The sequence below is a fragment of the Triturus cristatus genome, chromosome 9 (genome assembly GCF_964204655.1).
Source record: "Triturus cristatus chromosome 9, aTriCri1.1, whole genome shotgun sequence".
In the NCBI taxonomy this organism is placed as follows: Eukaryota; Metazoa; Chordata; class Amphibia; order Caudata; family Salamandridae; genus Triturus; species Triturus cristatus.
Window position 1 is genome coordinate 22,417,808 of NC_140592.1, and position 26,312 is coordinate 22,444,119.

At 46.0% G+C, this 26,312-nt stretch overlaps 1 protein-coding gene across 2 annotated transcripts in view; it reads left to right on the forward strand.

Moving 5' to 3' along the window:
• CPNE9 (copine family member 9) overlaps window positions 1–26,312 on the forward strand; it is a 1,048,133-nt gene that overhangs the window by 515,617 nt on the left and 506,204 nt on the right. Inside the window, exons 5-6 of one of the 2 annotated variants that reach the window (XM_085624269.1) lie at window positions 7,724–7,891; window positions 18,480–18,519. In XM_085624269.1, the coding sequence (XP_085480395.1) occupies window positions 7,724–7,891; window positions 18,480–18,519 (208 nt within the window). The remainder of the gene's footprint in view (window positions 1–7,723; window positions 7,892–18,479; window positions 18,520–26,312) is intronic. The other variant, XM_085624270.1, reaches the window with a different exon arrangement.

A 26,312-nucleotide genomic window follows, 5' to 3' on the forward strand; every position in this document is an offset into this window, starting at 1 on the left:
CCCCAACTCCTGTGTTAATGGGGTGTTACTGGGATCATCTGCTCGTAGTCCTATGAACTCGAGGTCTAGTAAAGGAGTATATAGTTCACTAAGGGCTTGCGGTGATAACTGGCCCATGGGACAACCTCTGTTGAAGCTGCCATCGGCCTTTTCACCCTCACCCAAGCGCTTGCTGGTACACTAGGCTGATTTAGAAAATGTGTGTGAGCATGTGAAATTGCTGTAATTCTAGAAGCGGAAGAAAGCCATGAGCCTGCTGGGAACTGAACTGATTCCAATAAACAACTTGTCCTGTGATCGCCGTAGGGAGTGTGTCTGGAAGTTGATGAAGAAACCTAGTTCCGCAAGTACCTGGATCACATCTCAACATTCTCTTGAGCCTTCAGGAAAGACAAACCAGATACCAACCAGTCGTCAACCTTTATAGGAATATAGAGACACCTCTTAATTGAAGATATGCAACGACTGGAGTGAGTACCTTCGTAAAAACCCCGGGACCTTCTGCCAGGCCAAAAGGTAATGCTTGAAACTGGAAGTGCTGGTTTCCTACAGCAAAATGAAGAAAATACTGGCTGATCAGATGGAATGGGACATGGAATAAGCGCCCTGTAAGTCTAGTGTTTACAGTAAATCTCCCTTAGCCAATAAGGGAATGATTGTAATGAAAGCCCCCTGAAGGAATCCACCAAGTCATAATTGTTCAACTGCTTTAGACCCAGAACAGGACAGAGTCCAATACTGTTTTGGGAACAAGAAAAAAGAAAGACTAAAACCCGTCCCATCTCTGCTCTTCACGGACTGGAATCACTGCTTTCTTGGTCAGTGGAGCTTGGACCCCAAAGAGTGTGGCTCAGTTTGTCGGCTTTTCTTTTGGGACAGGATAAGTTCGAAGGGATCCTGCAGAGTATTCTTAGAGAATGGAATACAGTATCCATTCTCAGCAATCTCAAGTACCCATAGTTCCATGACACGTTTTCCCACTGATGATATAAAAATGTTCACCTTTCGGGAATAATTGATCAGGATTTGTTTTCCAGTGCAGCCCCTCCCACCATGACCCTAGCCTCGAAAGGGACATTTGTCCTGGACACTCTGCCTTCACATTTGGAGGAAAATGACTTATTGCTAAAAAATATTTTAAAGCCTTAAGAATTTTCTTCTCCTCTGCAGCCTTCTATACCAGACCATCCAATTCTTGACTTAGCTTAGGACCAGTGAAAAGTAACTTTCAAATTAAAGCCCTTTGACTGTAATTGGCTTCTTCATATTTTCATTGGGAGCATCATCGCCGAAGCTACGGCTGCGTATACACTGTCAAAGATGACATCTAAAAGAAATTGAGACAAAAGGTCCATATTAGCTCAAATGCGCATTGGATCATTATTCCCTCGGATACAGATATACAACGATAGGAACCTTTGGGCAAGGCCTGGGTGGTGTATGCTGCACAACGCTGTGTATCTTTCCACACTATGCCTTTTGTTATGTAATGCAGAGCTACGTCATCTGTTTTAATACCACTAGAATAAGACCCCTCTTCTTGCTCCGCTCCCTTCTCAAATCCTAGGACCTCCATGATCTGCTTCAGGGGATCTGCTAGTTGAGAGCCTTGGACATGTTTCCCCTTTGATCCAATTCCTGATCCTCATCTTCCGCATCTTCTTCTCCGTTTTACTTTTTGCCCCTGGTTCCGCCAAGGTGGAGTCAACAACTTCTTTAACCAAGCTCTATAATTCTGACCTCGATATCTGGAGGACCTCTTCCTCCTCAGTCTGGTGAGGTTCAATATTGTGCTGTTTGGACGCAGCTTTCTTTCCCTCCATTGTGAACACAGCGGCAGGGTCGTGCTCCAAGTACAGAAAAAATACAGCCGGAGGGATGTTTACGGTGAGTCTAAGAGTCGTCAATCTAATACATAGGATCTTCGATGTCAGACTTGGAAAACCCTCCGTCAGAGGCGAAGTCGCCCTACAAGGTTAGATCTGGGACGAGGAGGACAATATGGGGGGGGGGTCTAATTTCTGAAGACTCGTTAACGTGTTGAATTAGTTGAGGGATTGTGTGTTTTTTAGGGAGAGACGGAGGCCTGATTTAGATCTCGGCAGACGGGTTACTCTGTCACAACGGACAATAGGATATTATGAGATTCATATTTCGGCGGACGGGATATCCATCACTGTTGTTGCGGAGTAACCCATCCGCCCAGATCTAAATCAGGCCCTGAGTCTTCAAAGAGGCAGGCACCATGTACCAAACAAGCCCTGGCCAAAGCAAGGCGGGAATCTTCTTTCCTCTATTTCTGCTTCCTCTAAGCAGCGCCAGTTTTACCCTGTGTGGGAGACCCGCTCGCCTCTGCATGTTGTGTCATATGTCCTACTTTAAGATTTATGTTATGATATCTTACATGGTTTATGTTACGTTGTTTGCCGTAGTGAAACACCCACTGTTGTTGGTAGTCCTCTGGCGTTGGTGTTTGCCGTGGTGACACACCCACTGTTGTTGGTAGTCCTCTGGCGTTGGTGTTTGCCGTGGTGACACACCCACTGTTGTTGGTAGTCCTCTGGCGTTGGTGTTTGCCGTGGTGACACACCCACTGTTGTTGGTAGTCCTCTGGCGTTGGTGACAGATGTTCAATGTTAACAGGTGTGGAGGGAGGGGCTGTTGTGGTACCTCTGTCTCTAAGCCATACATTAAAGGGTCTTGCAAATGTAGGCTCAAGGGGCGCATACCATTGCATCGGCGAAAGACCAGTACATAGTGGAAGGAGAGATTTTTAAACTGAAAGACGATTAAAATCAAACACGAATAAGCCAGTTCAACATTGTGTGTGTAATTACGGTAATTGACAGCAAACGAAATGACGACAAGAAGCAGCTTTTCGAATTCATGGTAATTTTAAAATATATTGTTAGTATTGTATTCACTTCTAAGCATGCAGCATGCCTGGGTGAATGTGTTCATTCAAATGTGTATTCATGTGAAAGTACTGATTATTTTAGCACATTGGCGTTCAAATGTAGCACCGTGAGGGGTTGGGGGGCTGGTGAGATTCCCGGATGAGGGAATCCCCGTCACCTTCGCTCTGGGGAGAGGGAAGCCCCCGGCCCTGACAGGCTGTGAGTGAACATTGCAGAAACATGCCCGTCTTATTATAAACACCATCAGAGCTTTGCGTCAAGGGACGGAGCCTGCCCGGAAAGAAAAATATGTTATTTGAGCTGTTTCACTCTTAAAGCTTCCTCCATTTTTTAGTCCCTGGCACCTCTGAAGCGTCACTTTTTGTGACCTTCAGGTGACGCAAATTACAAATTCATATTGCCTTAATCTGCTCTCGGGAGGCGTTCCATGGGCGTTGCGGTCACCCGCCCATGCATTTGGATGCTTCACCAGGTTTACAAAACTATGTAAACCCGAGGATGCGCCAAACCTTACACCTCCCTAGGGGAGGCGCAACGAGGAGCTATAACTTTATTTCTGTTATTGTTGGGAAGCCTCTAAGGATTGCTTCTGTCCCTTCCTGCACAAAAACAAACCTGCCGACAACACAGGCACCCTTGCACCACGGTGCAAGCGTGCCAGTGTTGGCACTAGGCAGCCGAAACGGCGCCAGCGCACGGGGAAAGGACAGGAATGCACAGTATCGGTTAAATACGGTGCCTTCCTTCCCTTTCACCCTGACACGGGGCGGCGCAGCGATGCTGCACTGCTCTGCGCCCAAATCCCATTCAATGAGGCACCAAGTTTAGGGGGGAATTCATTCCCATTTTTGTTTTGCATCAAACTCCTACCCTATATGTGTTTTCCATATGTTGGCGAGCGTGTATTTATGCTCCATGTGAATGTGTATCCCACTCTACTAACACTGCCCCACTATTAACTGTCTCATTTACATGTTTTTAAAATACACTCCGTTAGGGGAGCAGGTGTTTCGCGTAACAGGTTTGAGAGACCACAAGGTCAGTGAAGGTCTAAAGTAGGGCTGGACAGGCCTTTCATCCACCCAGCATTCTCCCGGGGGACTGGAGCTCTTGTGAGGCTTGTTTTAAAAATCCAGAGATGCTCCCCGTGCCTCTGTTAGTTTTCACACCTCCCAAGTTTAACTGCAGCAGGAACAGGGGCTTCAAGACAGAGACAAAGTAAGCTTGGGTGAGGGAAAACAGAGAGAATAGAGGGAAAGGGGAGAGAAGGAACAATATTAGGGTGCATGAAAAGAGGAAGAGAGCGTGAATCAACGAAGGGAGCGGGGAAGGTTTCGGCATTGTTCCTGGGCTGCCTTTGGTTCCCCTGATCTAAACCTCTCAAGAGCTTGGGATGAGGTAGATATCGCTTAATAAAGTCAGACTGGGGGAGTCTCTAACCAACTTGTTATGCTCCAGGAAGTGATCCAATCACACTGGAGAACTGTACATTTTCATGTAGTGCAGAAACATTCTCCCTAGTCTCCTCAGCAGGTTGACAACATGTTTCAGGCTTTTCTTCAGATCCTGGGTCTTCTGGTGGGTAAAGGGGAAGGTTCGGGGTGGAAAGCCCTGGTTCTCCTCATTGACTCTTTCTCCAGCGGGAAATGATGTTCAATTTCCAATGCTTATTCTTTGATGACGTCTAGAGGCTGATTGGCAATTAAACACATAATTATTGTATCCAATAAAATACAATCTCCATTTAAAAAAAATAATCAAATAAATAGGTCCTACCGTCTATAGCGAATAATACAATTATATCATACATTTCAATCAATCAGGGTTCTTATAGAGTGCAGCTAATCACCTGTAGGCTCTCAAGGCACTGGGGTTCTGAAGTTCAGTCGAAGAGCCCATTTAGTCGAAGAGCCAGATCTTGAGGTCCTTCCTGAATTGAGGCAGTGAGGGTGATTGTCTGAGATGTAGAGGAAGAGAGTTCCTGGTCTTTGTGGCGAGGCAGGAGAAGGCTCTTCCTCTGGCCATGGTCATGCGAATCCGTGGGATAGTGGCCAGGGCCAGGTTGGTGGAGGGGAGGTGTCTGCTGGCAGTGGTTGAAGTATGCAGGTCCGATGTTGTGGAGGGCCTTGTAGGCATGTGTGAGGAGGTTGAAGGTGATTCTTTTGTTGATCGGGAGCCAGTGGAGGTTTCTCAGGTTATCGGCGATGTGGCTGCAGAGGGGGATGTCGGGATAAGACTTGCGGTGGCGTTCTGGATTCTTTGCAATTTCTTTTGGACCATCTGGGTGGTGCCAGTGTAGAGTGCTTTGTCGCAGTCGAGTTTGCTGCTGATGAGCGCCTGGGTGAACCTTCTTCTGAACTCGGTGGGGATCCACTTAAAAATCTTTCAAAGCAGGCGGAGCATGTGGAAGCAGGAAGATGAGACAGCGTTGATTCGGCGGTTCATTGAGAGCGAGGAGTCAAGGATGATGCCGAGGTTACATGCGTGGTCGGTGGTTGTGGGGGAGCTCCGGGTGCTGCGGGCCACCAGGAATTGTCCCAGGCGGAAGGGGTGGAGCCCAGGATGAGGACTTCGGTTTTGTCGGAGTTGAGTTTGAGGCAGCTGTCCTTCATCCAGGTGGTGACTGCCTTCATCCCATTGTGGAAGTTGTTCTATGCGGCTGAAGCTTTGTCGGTGAGGGAGAGAATCAGCTGGGTGTCATCTGCATAGGAGACTTTGTGTAGTCTGTGGTTTCTGACAATGGCTGCCAGTAGGGCCAAGTAGATGTTGAAGAGGGTGGGGCTCCATGAGGAGCACTGAGGGACTCCGCAGCTGATCTCTGTAGGTTCTGAGGAGAACGGTGGGAGCCTGACTCTCTGGGTTCGGCCGGTGATGAAGGAGAGGATCTACTCTGAGCCTTTGCCACGGATGCCGCCGTAATGGAGTCTTGCGTAGAGGGTGTGGTGGGAGATGGTGTCAAAAGTGGCAGAAAGGTCCAGGAGGATGAGGGCTGCAGTTTTGCCTTGACCAAGGAGGTTGCGGATGTCGTCTGTTGCAACGAGGAGTGCAGTCTCGATGCTCTGGCTGCTTCTGAAAACTGATTGGGAGGTGTCCAAGAGGTTTAACCAGAGCAAAGGAACAAAACAAGGTAACTCGATCACTCCGTATCTCTACGGGGGCAATGGCCCAGTGCTGGGTTTTCATTTAAAAGCAAATGCATTCTGGGAGTTGTAGTGCCCCTCACTCCACTTGATTCTGGTGATGTAATACAATGAAAACAATGATTTCCCAGCCCAGCCTTGGTGGCTCGGGATCATCTATAACTTTAAATAAAAAGAAAGAGAGAGAAATGATAGAACCAAGAAAAGAAATTAGCAAGAAGACAGAAAATAGAATTAATCACTAAAGTATCTTAATCAGCAGTGTGAAATGGTACTTAGAAAAAACACAATTATTCTCGAGTGGAAATAAACGGAAAGAACTTAAGTCAAAGAACTTCATTTTCCTAATAAAGGTCCTTTTTCCCTCTCTTACTGGCAGCAGACTCTTCCATATAAAATGAACTCCAAACCACGAACAATCACACGCCCGCACTGGGTTGAGAAGGAGGATGATGGGGGAAGAGGGTGCGGGTCGATCGCTGCCATTTTTCTCAATAATGCATTTTGTGTGTGAATGAATTGAAAGCTGATTGACATTCCCTGCTGACATACTTGTAGTATTACCTAGCAGTATAACTTCAGGGTCTGGAGAAATCACAAAGTTGGCAATTTCTCATCGCTTCCTATAAATGCCTTCCCATATGTGCCATGAACTCAGTCCTTTGACCAGGCCCTATACCTTCTTTGCAGAGGAATGCATCTTTAATGTACAATTAGAGTCATAAGACAGTAAGAATGGCAAACACCAGGAAATATCGTGAACTCCTATCACATACAGGTCCAAAGATGACACCCTATGAGGTCTGACACTGTTGTGTAAAAGAAACAAAATGGCGGACGCCACCTCCGATCTGCAAGTAGTATTATGCTTGCGAAGTCCGCCCATTAAGTTTAGTTACCTGAACGAAGCTAAAGGAGAGATCATCTTTGGAACCGTAGTCAGGATTTCTTGGAACTGAGTGGGGGAGGGTCATTTGTGTGTAAACAGGATGTTCATGCCCAAGGGCCAATAAACAATTCCATATCTGGAGTTAGAGCTGATGTCTGGGGTTCAGAGGATGAAGATTGACTATTGATTGGGTAAACGCTGACATTCCAAGCACTGCTCCTTGAACTGCCCTTAGAAGTGTACCTTAGACATTCCCACCGTGCACATTTGGGACGTTACTGACGGTGGCTGTAGACCTGCCCTCATGGAGTATCGGCGAAAGCTTTTCCAATCCTCTGCCACCAACCAAACCAGGAAGGTTACTGCATGGGCTGAGATTAGGAGTTTGGTGTCTTCTTCAGGCAGGCTTCCTCAGGCAGAGGAAGACACCAGAGGAGAAAACGCTACGCAATTGTGGGATGAACCAGGTCCAATTAAGTTGCTATTTGATTTTTAAGAGCAAAAGGGGGAACTTTCATCGGGTCCGGCCATCTTGCTATCAACTGTGAGTTTGTTGCCCAAAGAGTCTCTGTAATGTTCATTGTGTTGAAGAACGAAGACGCTAAGAATGGATAATTATCTGTCCTTGTATTATCTGCCAGGGGAAGATCCGAATATAAGCCGTTGTGTGTTGTACGCTTGTCAATGTCACAATGCCTGCTGTGTACCTTTTATGGTTCTTCATAATGTGAGAGTCTGTTTTCTATTTTTATTCCCCTGCCATCTTCTTTGCTCAGCTATCTGGCTAAGGGGGAGCGTCTACCTCCTAACCCTCCGAGTACAGGTGACCAGAAGGATGCAGGGAGCGCCTCGGGGACAGCCCCCACCAACAACGAGAAAGGAAAGGGGATATTAGGGAACTCAAAAATGAGTTCTGACGCCAAACAGGACAAAAATCCAACAAGGTAGGACTCGCTGTTTACAGCGTTTGACGCGGATTGCAATAGAACAGCTGTGAGTGCTGGGGCCTGGCATCACTGACCAGCGGGAAAGGGGCCACAAGCTCTCCAGACGGCCAGAAAGTCACAAATCAAAAATGAAAACAGCAAAAAGTGCCAACTTGGTGCTTTTTGACTTGATTTTTGACCTGAACGCCACAGTCCTATCATTGCCAAATCCAATACCCTAGGCTTTCTGGGCAATGTTACAATAATTCTGTACATGTTAAGTCCAATGTGGTGACACAAAATGGGAAATGCACACATATTCCCGCTCCTCCTCAGGCACTGAACTCACTTTTCTCTAAGGATCAATAATGGACAATTGGCAATAGATAGTTCATGATCTGTGCTGCAGGTAGAAAGTTTTAGCCTCCATTTCTGATGGACAAGCTTCCTTTAGATATTTTCAGACTAAAAACCAAAACAGCACAATGCTCGCCAGACTGCACAGGTCATCAGGGGTGGGTGAGTGTCACTGCCACAACTGCCCTCCACAGAAACCCTTGGCACACTGGGGCATGGGGGGCTGTATCTCTCATTCTCTTCAATGAGGGGCCCCTTCTCTGGGGTCTGGAGAGATCTAAGACCTGTGGGACAGTTTCCTTGTCCTTGGGGAGAGACACTTCCATGCCAGCAGGGGCCTTCCTTCAATCATGTACAGCCTGGTGTCCCCCAGATGTCTGTGTGCCCTACTGGATGCTACAGAATGCTAGGGCACTGCCCAGATGCCTGCTTGCATTATCAATTGCCAATTCACTCTCCAGTTGCCCAATATCTCTTATACATGCCAACACACCCCCAGCTAGCAATGTGCCCTACAGAGAATCAGTGCACACGTCAGCTGTGTATGTGTCGGCACACACTCCAGCTGTTCACATGCCCTACTTTATGCCAACATATACTTTCCAGTTGTTCATGTACCTGGCTGAGGGATTGAGTGCTCAAAGTAAGCCTATGCTAAGCAGTATTGAGTGTGCCACTAGCTGTCCATATGGCCCAGAATATGCCACTGCACCTTCCAGCTGCCCGTATCGTCTCAGTATGTGCATTCACCCTCCTGCTGTCCCTGTGCCCAGAAGTATGACATGGTATGTCAATAAAGCCTCTAACTGCCCATATGCTAGCACATGCACTAGCTGTCCATGGGCACCAGTGTTGCAAATGTGCACTCCAGCTGTCGCAGTGCCTCCCAGTGTGCCAACACACCCTTGAGCTATCCCTGCGCCACACAGTGTGTCCATGTGCCCAGTAGTATATGCCCAATATTACACTCACCTCTTGTTTACAATTTACACACAACTACCTCCTCGCCGGCCTTCGAAGAGGTACCGACACATGTCTGAGTGGATATACCCCAATCCGACTCAAAGGGCATTCCTTGGGTTCCTTCTGTACCAACCAAGCCATGGGTGGGGCTGGTCATTGTGCCTGGCCTTGTATTCACAGCCAGGGTTCTATTGTGCAATCATGTGATGCCCCCAATAGATAGCCTATATGTGCCATAGTGATGCCGTACTGATGCCATACCGATGCCATCATTGACAAGAAACCCTAACCTATCAGAAGAGCCCCTCTCCGGTTTTCAGAGTGGCCAAGATCAATATGCAGGACAGCCCAGCCAATGGGAGTTCTGTGCACATTCATTGCTTGGCCTCGAAGCCTGATTGGTTTGCTGTTCTTGAGGGTTGGCATTAGGACCCCCACTGTTGGATCTTCTGTAGATAGCTTGTACCACCTCCCATCCCCCTTCTCCCTGACTTCATCTAGTCTTAATCAGCATTAGGCGCATCTTTGGCTTGTGGGAAGGATCACAGACACCCCTGACGAGGGAGAGGTGGGCAGGTGTGAGCACAGAGTGAAGGTTTGGAGTGTTTGGTGGTGTATATGTTTAGAGTTCTGAAGGGGAGGGTGCTTCTCCAGAGGGGCTGATGGATTCTGACATCTTGAGTCTCCCGAGGTATGTGAGCCGTCTGTTCAATGATGGACCAGTGGTCAAAAGTCAGCAATGAATGAACTGGCCAATCAGAGGCCCTTGAGATTCTGGCTTCCATTTGTACACTGGGATTAACTCTTTGATAGACTTGGCAGCAGCATCAGTAAACGACTGCGATAAGCAAGGCCGGTGCATCGTTCCAAGCACCCCCGCCCTGAGCATCATCCAGGGCATCCTTGTGTCAGTAAGATGGCTTCTCTCCTCAAACTCATCCTCATCCCTGGCCTCGGTGGGACACTCGCCAGCTGAAGCCACTTTGACTCCTGCTAAACCTATAGAATCAAAACGTTTAACCCTCTATCAACTGTCTTAATATCTCAGGTTTTTATCTTTGACAATGTGAATGTCTAAATTCTTAAAATAGTTCACTTAGCCACATTTGATCCTTAACATTCAAAATGATGCAGTTATTTTGTACGTAATCAAGCATGATTACAATGATTTTAATTAATTGTGCAATAAAAATGATCTATCTGTCTGTCTGTCTGTCTGTCTGTCTGTCTGTCTGTCTGTCTGTCTGTCTGTCTGTCTGTCTATCTATCTATCTATCTATCTATCTATCTATCTATCTATCTATCTATCTATCTATCTATCTATCTATCTATCTATCTATCTATCTATCTATCTATCTACCTGTCTGTCTGTCTGTCTGTCTGTCTGTCTGTCTGTCTGTCTGTCTATCTATCTATCTATCTATCTATCTATCTATCTATCTATCTATCTATCTATCTATCTATCTATCTATCTATCTATCTATCTATCTATCTATCTATCTATCTATATGTCTATCTATCTATCTGTCTGTCTGTCTGTCTGTCTGTCTATCCATCCATCCATCCATCCATCCATCCATCCATCCATCCATCCATCCATCCATCCATCCATCCATCCATCTATCTATCTATCTATCTATCTATCTATCTATCTATCTATCTATCTATCTATCTATCTATCTATCTATCTATCTATCTATCTATCTATCTATCTATCTATCTATCTATCTATCTATATATCTATATATCTATCTATCTATCTGTCTGTCTGTCTGTCTATCTGTCTGTCTATCTATCTATCTATCTATCTATCTATCTATATGTCTATCTATCTGTCTGTCTGTCTATCTGTCTATCTGTCTGTCTGTCTATCTGTCTGTCTGTCTGTCTATCTATCTATCTATCTTCGCTCCATCTTTTGTGCTTCTTCTTTCATCCTGGGAAAGTGTGTGGGTTTTGGGTGCTTTTAAGCTGTGGGTTTGTGGGTGCTATCCTGTGGAATAGGTTTACAGTAGCAAGGAGCTAGAAATTCCTGTAATTGTTTTGGGGCCCCCAGTACAAAGCCAGGAGCCCCATCCCGGGAGAGCAGGCTGCCATCAGCACCTCAGGCTAAGCTACGGGACCTGGACTCACAGCACCAACACATCAAAACGGATTTCTCTCTGCCCCACTTTACCAAGATTTTAAGTTTATTTCTGACAGTTGGGCTACAATGCTTGCATTGTATGTGTAAGGCCTGCTTGCATTTTTGGGAGTCATTTGCTGTTTAAAACTCAAAATAATTTGTGTAACTCCTTTTGTAAGCGAACCTGCTGCAATGTCAGTTTCCTACCACTAGGCATTCTTTTTTAAATAAAATATTACATTTACTCTTGCTTTTCCCATGCACTGTATGGGATTCTGCCAGTCTACGTTTGGCCCTCCATTTGCTGCAGTTAAATAATCCTGGTGCCTGAACTTTAAACCTGGTGTTATGATTTGACAAGTCATAATCTCAAAAGTAGTTTCAGACCTGTGGTTGACCATAAGCAGTATTGCTCACCACTATGTAAACAGCCGTACAGCACTGGGCTTCTGTGGAAACATTTGCCACCCTGTATTTACCACTACGTAAAGAGCTTTTGTCACCCTTTGTTTACTGCTATGTAAAAAGCCTAATACCACCCCACTAATTGTAATTGTAATTGTACTTATATAGCGCTTAGTACCCCTGACGAGCCATTGAAGCACGTTTCGGCGAAGAGCTCGCCACTCTGGAACCCAAAGGATTGGTGGTGGATTAGTACAGGCAAATATAATCCGAGCGGTGGACACGTGAGGCTGTTAGTTGGATTGAAAAGAATAATGGAGGGACAGAGAGGGAAAAGTCTAGAAAGTGTTATTTAGGGGATCATAGTAGTAAGATGAGGCTTGGGATGAGTAAAGGAGGGATAGAGGAGGTAAAGTGTAAAACTTTGTCACCCTGAATTTACCAATACTTAAAGAGCCTTTCTCACCCTTTGTTTACCACTTTCAACAGTCTAATACCACTCTACTAATGTTTCAATCTTTGTCGCCCTGTATTTACCACTACAAAAAGAGCCTTTGTCATCCTGTTTGTCACAGTGTAAACAGCCAGATCCCACTCCACTACTGTGTAAACCTTTACTACGTAAAGAGCCTACAGTGTAAAGATTCATAGGTTTCACACCGCACCGACAAAGCTTCTGTCCACCTGGTTATATGTGTCTTCTCTGTTGTGCAGCAGCACATGCGTGGTGTATCAGTTCACCAGGATGTTAGTGGTGAAATACGTCAGTCTGCAGAGCCTTGTCTGTGCATCAGTGCCGCAGTGCACTAGTGGCTGTTACAATAGGCCTCGTGTCTTACTCCATCTGTATCTTGTGCACCGAAGCGCTGCATCTGGAAGAGAAGTCTGACAGGGGCAGAAGTTACTTGGTCCAGGCAAGTGAGCACAGAGCAGGGTGAAATACACAGGGGAGGGGCAAGGCACCCAGGGCAGAGGACTGCAGGGCTGGGGAGACAACAGGGGGTACAAGTACAGCTGCGCTATCTGAGTGCGAGCTTCACCGGCTCGAGCACCAGCGGGTGTGAGCTTTATCAGCCTCCCTCATTTGGTGTGAGTCGAACGCACTGGTGGACAGTCTCTCTGCGGGTGTATGTCTCACTCCTTGGGTGCGCAGTCCTCCTCATTGGGCAAGTATCTCACACCGTGGAGCTCAGTCTCACCCACTGGCTCCAGCTTTAACACCTGCAGCACAATCGGTGGTGGCTAATGACATTTGAAAGTGGTGGGCGTAAAGGCTGGGTATGGCTTTTATGTTGCGAGCGATGTGAGCAGCTGTAATGGACAAACGTGGGGTTCGGGGGGTCCTCCTCCCGAGAAAAAATTGAAAAAAGATTAACAAGTGCTGCATTTTAAAGCATATTAATTTAGTGAAAAGCAAGTTTTATAAAGCAGTGGGAACGTATAGTCTTGAAATATTAAACACATCAAAAACTGCCCCATATTTTACTGCATTAATATGTTCAACAGTTACCGCAATGTGCAAATTGTACAGCATGACAACGTCATGCCCTTTAAAGTGTGTGCTTGGCCAGAGCCTTGCACTGCATGCGGCATCAACTTTGGAAGAAAATGCTCTAACCAGGCTTCGGGAAGCACCCGCAGCTGCTGGCTGCCAGCAGTCATATAGAAATATGTGCAGACAGGTCTTTAAGTGGGATGAGAAAAGTGTGGGCTCCCTCAAACGGAACATGTCAAATACATTTCTGTGATTCCCATGGTGTGGCACCTGACCGGTGTTTCGGTTTCTCCCTGAATTGTTATTGCATCCAGATAAATAACACAACAACTGACATACACCTAAAACCTGCCAGTACTATTGACTTTGTCAATGGTTGTTAGCTATTTAAGATAAATGAGTGACAACAATGATTTGTTATAGATAATTAACATTTGAAATGTTTCAATTCTGAAATTGTGAGACTGTGAATTAAATATTATTGAGGCCTGTGGAAGGAGTATTGGCCGTCGGCTATGTGCGCTTTATGTCAGATATCTACGCTCTGTTTCTCTTCACATCTCGTCCATCTGCACATCTTCAACCTTATCTCTTTCCTCATCAGCGCCCGCCTTTCACTCTCCCCCAAATACACTTCCTTGCGTCTCCCTCACTTCACCACCACCAAACGTAGACAAAACTCACATTCAAGCACACTATCTCCTTTTACTTTTGTCTTGTAAATATTGAACCATCTGTGTTCCTCCTTCACACACATTTACACTGACCATTGTTCTGTGTGCTCTGCAGAGAGGCCGACACACTGACGAGCTCTTTGCTTTGCCTTCAGCCTCAGTGCCAGAGTTCTCAATCAAAGCCTCTTATAAACACCTGGCACGACTCAAAGTATACAATATACAAGAGCAATAAGATGCACAAAAAACGAAACAACAGCATGATGAAAAAGCTAACACTAGGGGAATGCAAGATTAAGTAAAACGAAAATAAAAGTGAAACTACATTTCTGACATGCATTACCTTAACGTTTTTAACATTCATTGTTCATTTATCAATCCATGTTTTTGGTATCAATGTCTACGACATGAAGACAGGGCCAATTTTAATGCCAAACAGCATGTAACTGTCTTTACTGTGAACAGATATTTCTCCCTTTGAGCTTGACTCGGATATTTGGATCCATTTCGCAAGGTAACAAATACAGCAGCTGCACTTCTAAGGGGGCCAGCGACCTGCAGCCAGGGCTGGGGGTCACAGTGGGGGAGGTTAGTGTGACCAGGGGTCTCAGCACAATATACATAACACAAGATCAGCACAATAACACTTACCATTACCGAGGAGAAGGCGCCGCATCACACATGCTTGCATCCAGTCGTAAGTGTGACGAATGGGAAAGGGTGGGATCCATGCCCGTGAATGATAGATGCCTGGCCTCGCGGGAGGCAGACTCAGACGCCCAAAACTGTGATGCTGACAGTGTCACTGGCCTACAGTGGATACCACCTAGACCACAATGGCAATTTACGGCTTCAGAAAGGTAAGGCTTGTGTTGTGATTGCCTGGCTTCTGTCTCCTACTTCAGAGTGAGGCAGGGAGGCAGCCGAGGACAGACAGCCCAAACTTAAATACATCAAATTGTTTGGAGATAAAAGCATATCTCTAAATAAATCAATCTATGTAATATTTTTTGAGGTAAACGTTTAGGTATTTGTGAGGGGCGAAAACCCAGAGCCCTCTTGTAGAAGCCGCCCCTGACTACAATAATACTCTCTGAGTGAGAGGTTTCATCTTGGCAGTCATTGTCACGTACAGTTGTGAGGTGCAACAACTCGGGCACAGTTTCACCACTGGTTCTGAGTCACTTTTTGAAGCACATTCTCGCAGTCAAAGTTTGTAACGGTCCCATCGAGTGTAAAACCCCAAACGCTTCCGGCAGACTCTTTGCCCTGAGATCTCCGCGGAGGTCCTGATTAGCGGGTAACAGGATATTAACTTTGCACATCTGCATTTGTATATTACACAAATCAGTGTTTCATACATCAGTATGACACTTATTGCGTATATTAAGTTACCTGAGTACCAGTACTAGTGTTTCGTATATTGGCACAAAGGCGTAGCAGTACCTCTGTGAAACCATATATCAGTACATCAGGATATCAGTCTATAAGGATGTCAGTGTTTCTGTAAATCATTATATGAATGCATCAGTGTGTCGTTGCACTGGTGTTAGTGCCGCTGCACGTCAATCAGTGTATAAGTCTCAGTACATTAGTACTGGGGTGCCTCAGATTATCCCTCTCAGAGAGGGTCAGTGCTTCAGTAGATCATTCTATTAGTGTATCAGTGTAATATTACACTGGTATCAGTGTAGCTGCATGGCTTATACCAGTGAGTGAGTCTCAGTACGTCAGTGCACCGGTGGATCAGATATCCCTCTCAGAGAGGGTCAGTGCTTCAGTAGATCATTCTATTAGTGTATCAGTGTAATATTACACTGGTATCAGTGTAGCTGCATGGCTTCTACCAGTGAGTGAGTCTCAGTACGTCAGTACACCGGTGGATCAGATATCCCTCTCAGAGAGGGTCAGTGCTTCAGTAGATCATTCTATTAGTGTATCAGTGTAATATTACACTGGTATCAGTGTAGCTGCATGGCTTCTACCAGTGAGTGAGTCTCAGTACGTCAGTACACCGGTGGATCAGATATCCCTCTCAGAGAGGGTCAGTGCTTCAGTAGATCATTCTATTAGTGTATCAGTGTAATATTACACTGGTATCAGTGTAGCTGCATGGCTTCTACCAGTGAGTGAGTCTCAGTACGTCAGTACACCGGTGGATCAGATATCCCTCTCAGAGAGGGTCAGTGCTTCAGTAGATCATTCTATTAGTGTATCAGTGTAATATGACACTGGCATCAGTGTAGCTGCATGGCTTCTACCAGTGAGTGAGTCTCAGTACGTCAGTGCACCGGTGGATCAGATATCCCTCTCAGAGAGGGTCAGTGCTTCAGTAGATCATTCTATTAGTGCATCAGTGTAATATTACACTGGTATCAGTGTAGCTGTGTGTCATTATACCAGTGAGTGAGTCTCAGTACGTCAGTACACCGGTGGATCGGATTATCAGTGTAAGTACTTACCAGTGTGTGTGTGTGTGTCTGCGTGTCAGTCCGCCAGTACATCAGATTATCAGTACAACGGTGCCGATCAGTCAGTGCATCAGTACATCAGTGCTCCGGTGTATCAGTGTATATCAGCGCCTTGGTACGTCTTTAGCAGTGGACACCGTATTAGCGTGTCAGCGCATGAGCACATCTGTACGTTAGTGCATCGGAAGCACAGTACATCAGTATGTCATGTAACTTTATCACAATATCTGTGCCTGAGTATATGCAGCAGATCACGAGGATCAAACTAGAAGTGTAAACGTGTAACATACATGTGAATCATAGCACATCTGTCAATCAGTGCGTCGGTATTTGAGGCTATCAGTGTGTCACTGCATGAGGTTAGCAGTGCGTCAGCATGGTCATGCGTCAGTAGGTCAGTATATGACTGATATAGGAGTCTATAGGAGTGTGTCAGTCTCTAACTGAGCTCCTGTTAATGCTATCAGTGTTTATCATGTGCCCAGCAATTGGCAGAGAGATTACTCTAACCGGGGCAGAGGTGACATCATGTATTACCACCAAGAAACCGGTTGGTGTATGTGCGCTTTATAAATGTTTTTAACATAGCATCACATGTTGCACAGCAGGGAGCACATTACAGAGAAGGTGTTGCCCTATCTCTAGGCAGTCGTACCAGTTGCCGCCCAGCTGTAGCTACTGGCCATTACAGAACATGCAAGCGGTGCTCAGCCCTGTGTTCTGCTAGTGGTGAAATTACTTTAGCAGAACATCCTTTGGGTTTCTGTTCTCCCAAGCATATCTCATTTGCATAGGGGCGTGTTTCATTCAAATGAGTTCCACCTCCTGCAGTTTGATACCTTTTGCCGCTTTACTGCTGGCGGAAGATAGCAAAAATCTGCTTGAGGTCGGATGAGCTTTTGTTGTTTTGTGGTGTGTGGTACATCTGGGGTGCAGGGTGGATCTCCCCGAGACCCCTGAGGATGCGTGGGGGTCCCTGAGAACCTTCCCTTCCCAGGGAGCCGACACAAGACATCACTGCATCGTGCGGGGACCTCAGTGCTGCAAATAATACAAAACACGTCACCAGACATCCTGCTCTGAACCAGGGTGTGCAACTACACCTCATGCAATAGCAGATGATATTTTGTATTCAGAGCTGGCTATCGACATGTTTCCGCCCCGTATAAAAAATCCCACCCCAAAAAATGAGTTAATATTTCCCATCCGATGGATTTTTCACTGATTCTGCTGAAAATATATCAACAAAACGTCAAAATACAACTGTTTGTCTCAAAACCGTTTGAGGGTTTCTTGTCACACAACTATTTTAATAAAGCTTCATGCTTATGCTATTTTTTTCTGAAATCTGAGATTTTTTTCTCTGAAGTTTTTGGAAGTCCTGTAATTTCACCCCCCTTATCACAGAAGCGGACAGCTCGATATGCAGCCCTACTCCCAGATATAGCACACACCGGCCCTTACCAGGTGGCCCCTAAAGCTCAGACTACTACCCCTAAATACTGCTTTCCTCAACCAGGAACGCGAACTCATGCCCTGAAGAAGTTCATTTCATGAACGAAACGCGTTGGCTGGCAACCTCTTTTTTGAAAATAAAGAACTACTCAAGACTTTTAACATCACAAGACTCATTGACTAATTGACTACCATTTGTCGCAATAATGAGCAGTGCCCACTCCACAAGTCCTATTTCCTGTAATTTCACCCGCCTCCACTCTGAATACCCTTCAGTGTAAAACTCAGTCTTAGAAGACTTTTCATAAAATCATTCAACACTTGCTGGTGTATTGCTAAAATGGTGTTTTAAAAAAAGGATTTTTACCAGAAACTCCTACATGTCCAGTGTAGAGGTGGGCAGAAAACTGTATAAAATGTTTATTTTTATTAAAATGTGATGACAAACCTTTTTTTGAAAAACTCAAAGAAGCTCACTCACTACCTATGTACTCCATATAGTCCCTGCAAGAATCATGCTCTGGGCATCAAAAAGTAAAAAAAAAAATATATACTGGGATCTTGGTATTATAAAAAAACACACACTCAACTGCGTAAAGAAAAAAACCAAAATAATTGGGCCAGGAGGAGTCACGGTCTCTCTTTTTCTTTCCACCTGTAGGTTTAACGTGGACTCCAGAAGCTGCAACATTTCCAAGCACGTAAGTGACGTAACCAAGCCATAATGATTTTCTCATGTGCTGAAATTTCACTTTTCAACAGATGTGCACACAAACGACCAAACTTTGTTGTGATCAATTTTTTTATTGTACAAACGTCTAAACTGTTTAAAACTGGATTCAATGTTCAGATTGAAATGCAACCTAAGGTTACAAAATAGTCAGGCCGAGCTGTTATATTCCCAAATTCTTAAATATGTGCACTTTGTGCTTAATTGTAGATTCCACTGGCCAGCTGTGAAGGAGAGTGCTGATGGCACTAAAGACAAGGGCGCCAGTATTATGCAGTCTCTTCTCTTACTGTTTATTTTAGCAGCCTTTTAAAGAACTACACTTCCCATCATCCTTTTTCTCCAAAGAGGAAATGACAATCAAAAAAACAGCTAATGCCCTAATTTACCGGATTAGTAAGAAGTAGCCAGATCAAAAGCTCCTGTCCTTGTACGGTCTCCATCCAAAATGTCCATTGATAGACCGAGGTGCCATCATCGTCATGAATTCTAGGCCTTGCAATCAGCTTGCCAACAATCAAACATACGTCAGATATCCCTAGCAGGGTGGGTAGCCTTACAGCGGTGGGAAAATACTCCCCTCTATGTCTTTAATAAAACCAGGACCCTCCTTCTCAGCCGCGAGGAGAATCTGGAATCTTATTACAAGACAGAGGCTCGCGTTATGCATGTTCAAAGCATATTCCTTACCCTCATTGGTGCATGCGGTGCAGCCTCACAATACAATATCTTAAAAGTTGATACTAGACCAATCTGCAGGTCTCAGGGTATCCTCTAACCTATCCTAAAAAAGCTTTAGGGGCCCTCGGTCCCCCGGCTGAATGAGCCCCAATGTGATCTGTGGCTACCCCTGCCAATGACACAGAAGGAGAATGGGCTATTAGCCATGGAGGGTAAGTGCCCACCTCAGTTTATAACGGCAGTCCTTGTCAGAGTGAATCCCTAAAGTCAGCAGCTTTAGCACAGAGCAGACAGGCTCAACTTAGAGGCAATGCAATATTCATGCAGAGATAAAATATAATAAAGTCAAAATACAAAACAAGATAAACCCCAGAACAAATTTGAAAAATAGAATAAGATGACAATAAACAAAATGACAAAAATCACTTAAGTGGCTAGAGATATGAGTTTTCAACGTTGTAAGTAGAAATAGTGCCAAGAAGCTCAAAGTGCCACTGATAGTCAGTCGTCGTGGTAGAACAAGACCTGAGCATGATCTATCACTGACCGCAATGACGTTTGGGTCAGATACACTAACCAGGTTCACCCTGTTAAATATTTTACCTTCCTAACTTTAGTCGTCCACCACTATATTACACTTCTTAAAGCCCCCCAGGACCTTAGGGGGTGCACTCTGAGACTCACAGTTTAGCTGGCAGAGGCCAACAGGTGAGTCAACTCCAGTCCCATTTGCCACTGCTCAGCTGGACAGAAGCAGGAAAAGGCCTCTTGTAGCTTGTTGTGTCTCTGTAGCTTTAACAAGTCAGCCTTATGACCCTTGCAGTGGACTTCACTGGCCTTAGTACAAGAGGGAGAGCAACACCAGTCATCTAGTGCTCGTTCCAGACAGCAGGTTTAGTGATCTGATCTTCCGCAGGTCCAGGAGTGTTCTGAAGTGGGTGCCTAGCGATGCCTCATTTATGCCTTCCAGGAGCTAGTGGGTGGGAATGACCCCTGGGGATGCCCTAACCAATGGGGTTAAGGTTCCTGGGGCCAGCACTACCCACTTTGGGCATTTTCAAGATGTTTGAAGTCCTCAGCCACACTAAACCTGGGCTCTGACGGTTGGGTTGTGTGTGGAGTGTGCTTTTGTCATCCAAGTGTCCTCCCACATCTAACACTAGAATCTAGTTTTCGGCAGTCCCTGTACCCTCAACCATCTCTGGGAGAAAAAGCCGAGCATTCAGCAACAAGACAGTGCATACCCATAAATTGTTTTGGCATTCTGTTTCCCTCCTTTGACGTGTGTCCCAAATTTTACATGTAAACCCAGAAGACCTGTCACCAGGCCTGGGCGTAGTGGGGCTACGTGGAGCAGCGTGTAGTGTGCCCAAATCTATGCACACTTGCGTGCTCTACGTAGCCCCACTACGCGGCGCCCGCCTCCCGCCCGCCCTCCTTTTAAAATAATGTAAAGTATGATAAAAAAATTAAACATATTGACTTACCTGCAGCGCAGCGTCTCCGGGGCTCCCTCTTCCTCGTTGACAACTTCTTTTCACAAATGCACATGCGCGGACGCCCGCGCATGCACATTTCTTGCGAGAAATGCACATGCGCGGTTATCCCCGGGACGCCGCGCTGCAGGTAAGGCATTATATTTAATTTTTCTATTATAGTTTACATTATTTTAAAAGAAGGGTGGGCGGGAGGCGGGTGGCGGGTGGCAGGCAGCTCTGCTTTGCCCTGGCGTGTGCTTAGCGTTGCCTGCTACGCCTACTTCGAAAACTGCGAAGCAGGCAGCGTTAGGTACACTCCGTGGGCGAAGCGGAGTACTACGCCCAGGGTTACCTGTCACACAAGTCTTGACATTCTAGCAGGATATGTCACTGTTATATAAACAAAAGGTCCACTGGGATGGAGGCAGATCTAGACAGATGGCAAAAGAAGGGTGCAGTCCTTGGTGTAGGCTACATCTACCGGTGACAGGGTAGTCCTCTTTGAAGTTAATCATGTCTTTGGACCCAGTCTACATTTCATCTTGCCAAGGGAACAACAACACTGCCCCACTCCCCAGGCCTTTTGACCCTGTCCTGGGAGCAACTTCACACCCCATATACACCTATCGAAATGCTAATTACTGGTTGGCAGAAGTTAGAGAGCAAAGCAAAATGCAGATTTAGGTTCCAGGGACTTCAGGTAGGGCAAAGGTAACTTTCTAAAAGTTACTTTTCATAATATCTAGAAAAAATATGAATTCAGCATTCAATTAGGTTTTTTAAAACTATTAAAAATCGTTTTGTATTTTATTTTCTAGCCTGTCCCATTACCAAGAGACAGTGACGGTATATAATAATGCATTCAAGTGCTTTCCTATGGGACAACCTACCCTGCTATTGTGAAAAACTTTGAGGAGCTAGTCACTGTAAGGGCGTGTCTAACATTAAGCCTTTACATGTTCTAATTTTGAGTATCATGCCTCCTGCCTTGAGGGCAAAAAGGCCTCATTAGGGGTGACTTTGAGATATTTGAAATGATAGGCCTGTCAGAAGGGGTTATTATCATAAGTTGAATTTGTAGTATGAAGGTGCACATCCCAACTGCTGGTGGCAGGCCTGCCGTCACGTTTACGTTGCCACTGTAGTGGGTGGCACAACAGGTGCTGAAGTCCACTTGTGGCATTTAACGTACAGGCTTGGGTACACCTTCCTATCATATACTAGGAACTTATAGGTAAGTTAAATATAGCGTATACCAATGTCATAATGTTGAAAGGAGGCGCACAAGCATTTTACCACTGGTTAGCATAGGTAAATTGCACAGAGTTCCATAGTCAGCAAAACTAGAGTTCAGCAAAAAGGTGTAAAACGTTTGGGGTGACGCTGCAGAAAGGGCAAATTAGTCCTTTAACCTTTCTACAAAAAGTAGTTGATGTTACTTCAGCAAAAGGTCTCTAGAGAGATATTAACAACTGTAGCGCTGCAGTTCTCACATCTTTAGTGACACTCACATATTGTTTAAGACTAGGCCTGGGCAAAAATTTCGTTCCGTTCGCGGAAATTGCGATAATTTGGCATTTTTGCGTTCCGCGGAGAGCGCGAAAATGTCAAAAATTCCGGTTTCCGCAGCTTGGCGATAATTTGTTTCTTGCTCGCGCTGTAAAATGATACATTCTCGCGCGCGCGCGATCGCCTTACCTGAATCCCTGCGTTCGCCGACAAGTTTTCTTGATCCGGTCGCGTTCTCCATGAGATGTTGTATTGTTTTTAGCCATTTGCGCTGTCTCGCGACAGTTCGCGCCCGCAGTGACGTCATGCGTCGCGCGATCACGTCTTTCTTCTCGCGATCATGCACCGCGAGAACAACTCAAAACAAGATGGCCGCGCCCGCAAGCAACCACATGGGTAAGTTGGCGACCCGCAACCATGCAGAAAATCTCGCGAACATGCCGGAAAAAAACTTCCGCATCTTCGCGATATTTCTGCTTGTTTGCGATAATTTTAAACATTCTCGCGATAATTTGCGAAGGTTAATTCCGCAAATTCCGCCCACCCCTATTTAAGACATCCCACTGCGCACACCTTTGGGTGTAATTGAAAACTTGAAACTCCACATAAAAAGAAGCGTTCTTTGTACACCTTGTAATGGTAAACTGAACACCTCCTAGGGAAAACCTCCTCTCAGAAATGTTCGTAGCCCTGACATCTGACAGCCTTCTAAAGGACACATCGCATGACCGTGTCGCTAGTTTAGCAGAGAGTGACTGAAATGATGGCGCATCGTTATCACCCCATGATTCAAACAGGTTCTATGACAGATTCACATCCCACACAGCGGCATACCTGGCTTTAGGTGGATTCATATACCTCACTCCCTTCATCGGTCTACACCCCAAAGGATGTTTCCCTACTGACCTAAAATCTACACTTTCATGACCTGCTGATACCGCTGACCTTCACCCAATAGCGTTGCTGTAAGATTTCTGACCAGCTGCCACTGATGCCAGGGAACTCAAAAACCTCGACACAGCCCCTGAAGCAGGACCTCCACACCACTCCACACACCAGCTGCTCCTTGATTCCCTTGCTGATGTCTATGCTTTGAGCGTGCCCTTGACCCAGGATGCCCCGATGTGTTCTGAGTCCGCCTCCAAAAGTCCCTGTGCATCTGTGAGTGCCCTGAAAGATTCCAAACCAGGAGACCTCTCCTGCACTGAATGCCAAGACTGTGAGTCTGTGCCAGAGGGATCTTCAACATTTGTGGGAAGACCGGGAGTGAAATGGGCCGTCCATGGCCAATAGCAACAGAACTGGGAACCACTGCTGGCTCCTCCTCAGCGGTGTAACCGCCAATAGCTTCGCTGACTGCCCGTGTGTCGGGCCAGACATCTGGAAATCATTCAAAAGGGAGGACCAGCATGATGGATCTCCCCGGACCTTCTGAAGGAAAGTGTCCATAGCTAAAGCTCCTACTGAGACATCTCTTCAGCTGCGTTGCCTGGAAGGAAAGAGATCTATTTCGAAGGTCCCCAAACTTTGAGAAACTCCCTCAAAACCTGAACATTTAAACGCCACTCGCTACTGTCATAAAGACTCCGTGACCACCAGTCTGCTACCTTGTTGGATTGTCCTGGAAGGTGTTCCGCCTACAAAGAAATTCCATTCCAGAAACAAACTCCAACAGAGCTGGGGCAGCTCCTCTGCTACGGTGGAGGAGCATCACCCCCCTTCCCCCGCCAGCCTCAAAACTCGAAAAATAAAACGATAATAAAATGAGTTTATTATTGTTTTATTTTTCTTCCATTGAATGAGGCTTGTGGGCTGGGCAAGGCAGGAGGGAGAGGGGTGAGCGCTGTGATTCACTGCGCATGCCGGTTTGGCCGCCGTCTCAGGCCGGCCAATGCGTCATGTGCCGTGAAGCTCTCTCCAACCCCAGCTGCATTGCTGGGTTATTGACAGCAGTCAGAGGCTCCCAGTCTCCATGGGAGCGCAAATCGAGGGCGCTCAGGCCAATCCTGAAGCTGCTGTCATGCCTGAGAGCAGTGCCAGGATTGGTCGCAGGGGAGGCTGGGAGCCTGGGCTGCAACAGGAAGAAACAGGATGAGAGTAGTTTCAGCGGGCACAATGCGGCAGGTTAGTTATTTCTTTTTGCATTTTATTTTATTGTTTTTTCATCTATAGCCCCCCCATTCCCTCCAACCCCCTCCTGCCCTGCCCTCCAATGGCGCACCAGCCACTACTGCCACAGAGCCTTGGCCAGGACCACCAATGGCCTAGTCCTCGTCCGCACCCCCACCCCCCCACTTGATGTACCTGATTGCCATCATATGGTTCATGCGGAGACGTCCTGCACATTTTATTTTGCTGTTTGCCAGACTTTGGATTGCAAAGCAGCCTGCAACAAGCTCCGAACAATATATGTGCATTAAGGACTCCCTTCTGGACCATCTTACTCCAGTCCAAAAGGTGCCGCACCTGCCACCTCTTCCGCAGAGACTTGCGTCTGTCTCTAATACTAGAACTGGGCTCGTCGGGAAGATAGCAAACCTGTTCATATCTGGATTACCCACCAGCCTATCACCTCTTTTGCTTCCTTCTCTATGAGAGTAAGACAGACCCCTTTACAAATGATTCATTTTTAAGCTCTGCAGTGCTCCGTAATAGAGAGGCCATGGAACTATGGCCTGTATTGAAGAAGACAGGACACCTTCCATCTTTACTGGGTGTCTGAGGAAAATCAGACTCATTATGTCTCTTAGTTCCCTTATGATAACTTTAATCTTTGAGTCCAGAAGCATTAATATCGCTTTGTCTGAATCTACTAAAAACCTAAGAATTCCATCCTTTTTAATGGCACCAGATCCTCCGTCGCCACATTATTTATGAAGCCTCATCTCTGAACTCAATCTGTTGCCTCTCCAATCTGCTTCACCAAAAGTACTTTCTACGGACTCCCAAAAATAATATCGTCCAGATGAACCACAATTCTCAGGCCCCTGGGTCTCACAATCGCTGCCGCTTGTTTTACGAGTTTGGTGAAGCACTAAGGAGCGGAGGATAGACCAAAAAACAGGTTCCCGAACCTGTATATCTGACCCTGCGGCAGGAATTGGAGATAGGGCCTGTTATCTCGAAAAATGGGTGCAGTCAGATGTTCATCTTTTAAAAGGAACCTCATCATCCAATCATCAGGGAGAAGACTCTCCCCAGGCAGATCCATGTTTCCATTTTAAAATGTCTATAAAATATAAACTGATTGAGATCCTTCAGGTTTATTACTGGCCTGAATATTTTATTCTTCTGTTGCTCCAAAGATATGTTGCTTGTAAACCCTTTGGGATGTCTGTGACGCATCTCTAATGTCTCCTTTAAGAGAAGCTTCTGGATGTCCATAGATACGAGCCCTAGTCTTCCTGGGAGAGCTGTATCGGAGCAGGGTTTTGTTCTGAAGAGGAGGGGCATAAAAGTCTATCTGACCCCCCTTTACTGTTTGCAACACCCAGGGGTCATTGGAAGTAGGTCGCCTCTCCCGTACAATGTGTGTGAGGGAAGAGAAAAGCACATTAACCTTGACTTCTCCTTCCCATTGCTGGTCCTCCATAGAAACCAAAGCATCGTCCCCTTCTTCTCTGCGGGAAGAACATAGGACTGGAGTAACTGAACTTGCGGCTGTAGTAGGGTCGGAACATGTTTGATTGGCCAGCGAGGCGATTCCTGTATCCACCAGCCCTGGGGGAACCCGAACTCATCCCATCCTCACTGAGGTACACCAGGGTCAAGCGATGGATTGCTCTCTGCCTCCAGAATCATCTCCTGCCATTTAACTACCTATGTTTTCTGTGCTATGTTTGCAACATCATAATTATAAGGCGTAACAAACATAATACACGCAGAAATCATGTGTGACGTCAAAAGGTCTTTTAACTAGACTCCACGAGGAATGTTGTGTACCCATGTCACCCTGCAGGGCTGAACTGACACCATTTTCATGTTCATGCATGTAATGTAGCACTACAAGGTGCTTACTTCTTGTTAATCCCCGCCTTTCCCCGCCTCCACCCCAGCTCCGAAACATAGCCAAGGAATTCGATGTATCATTTGCCAT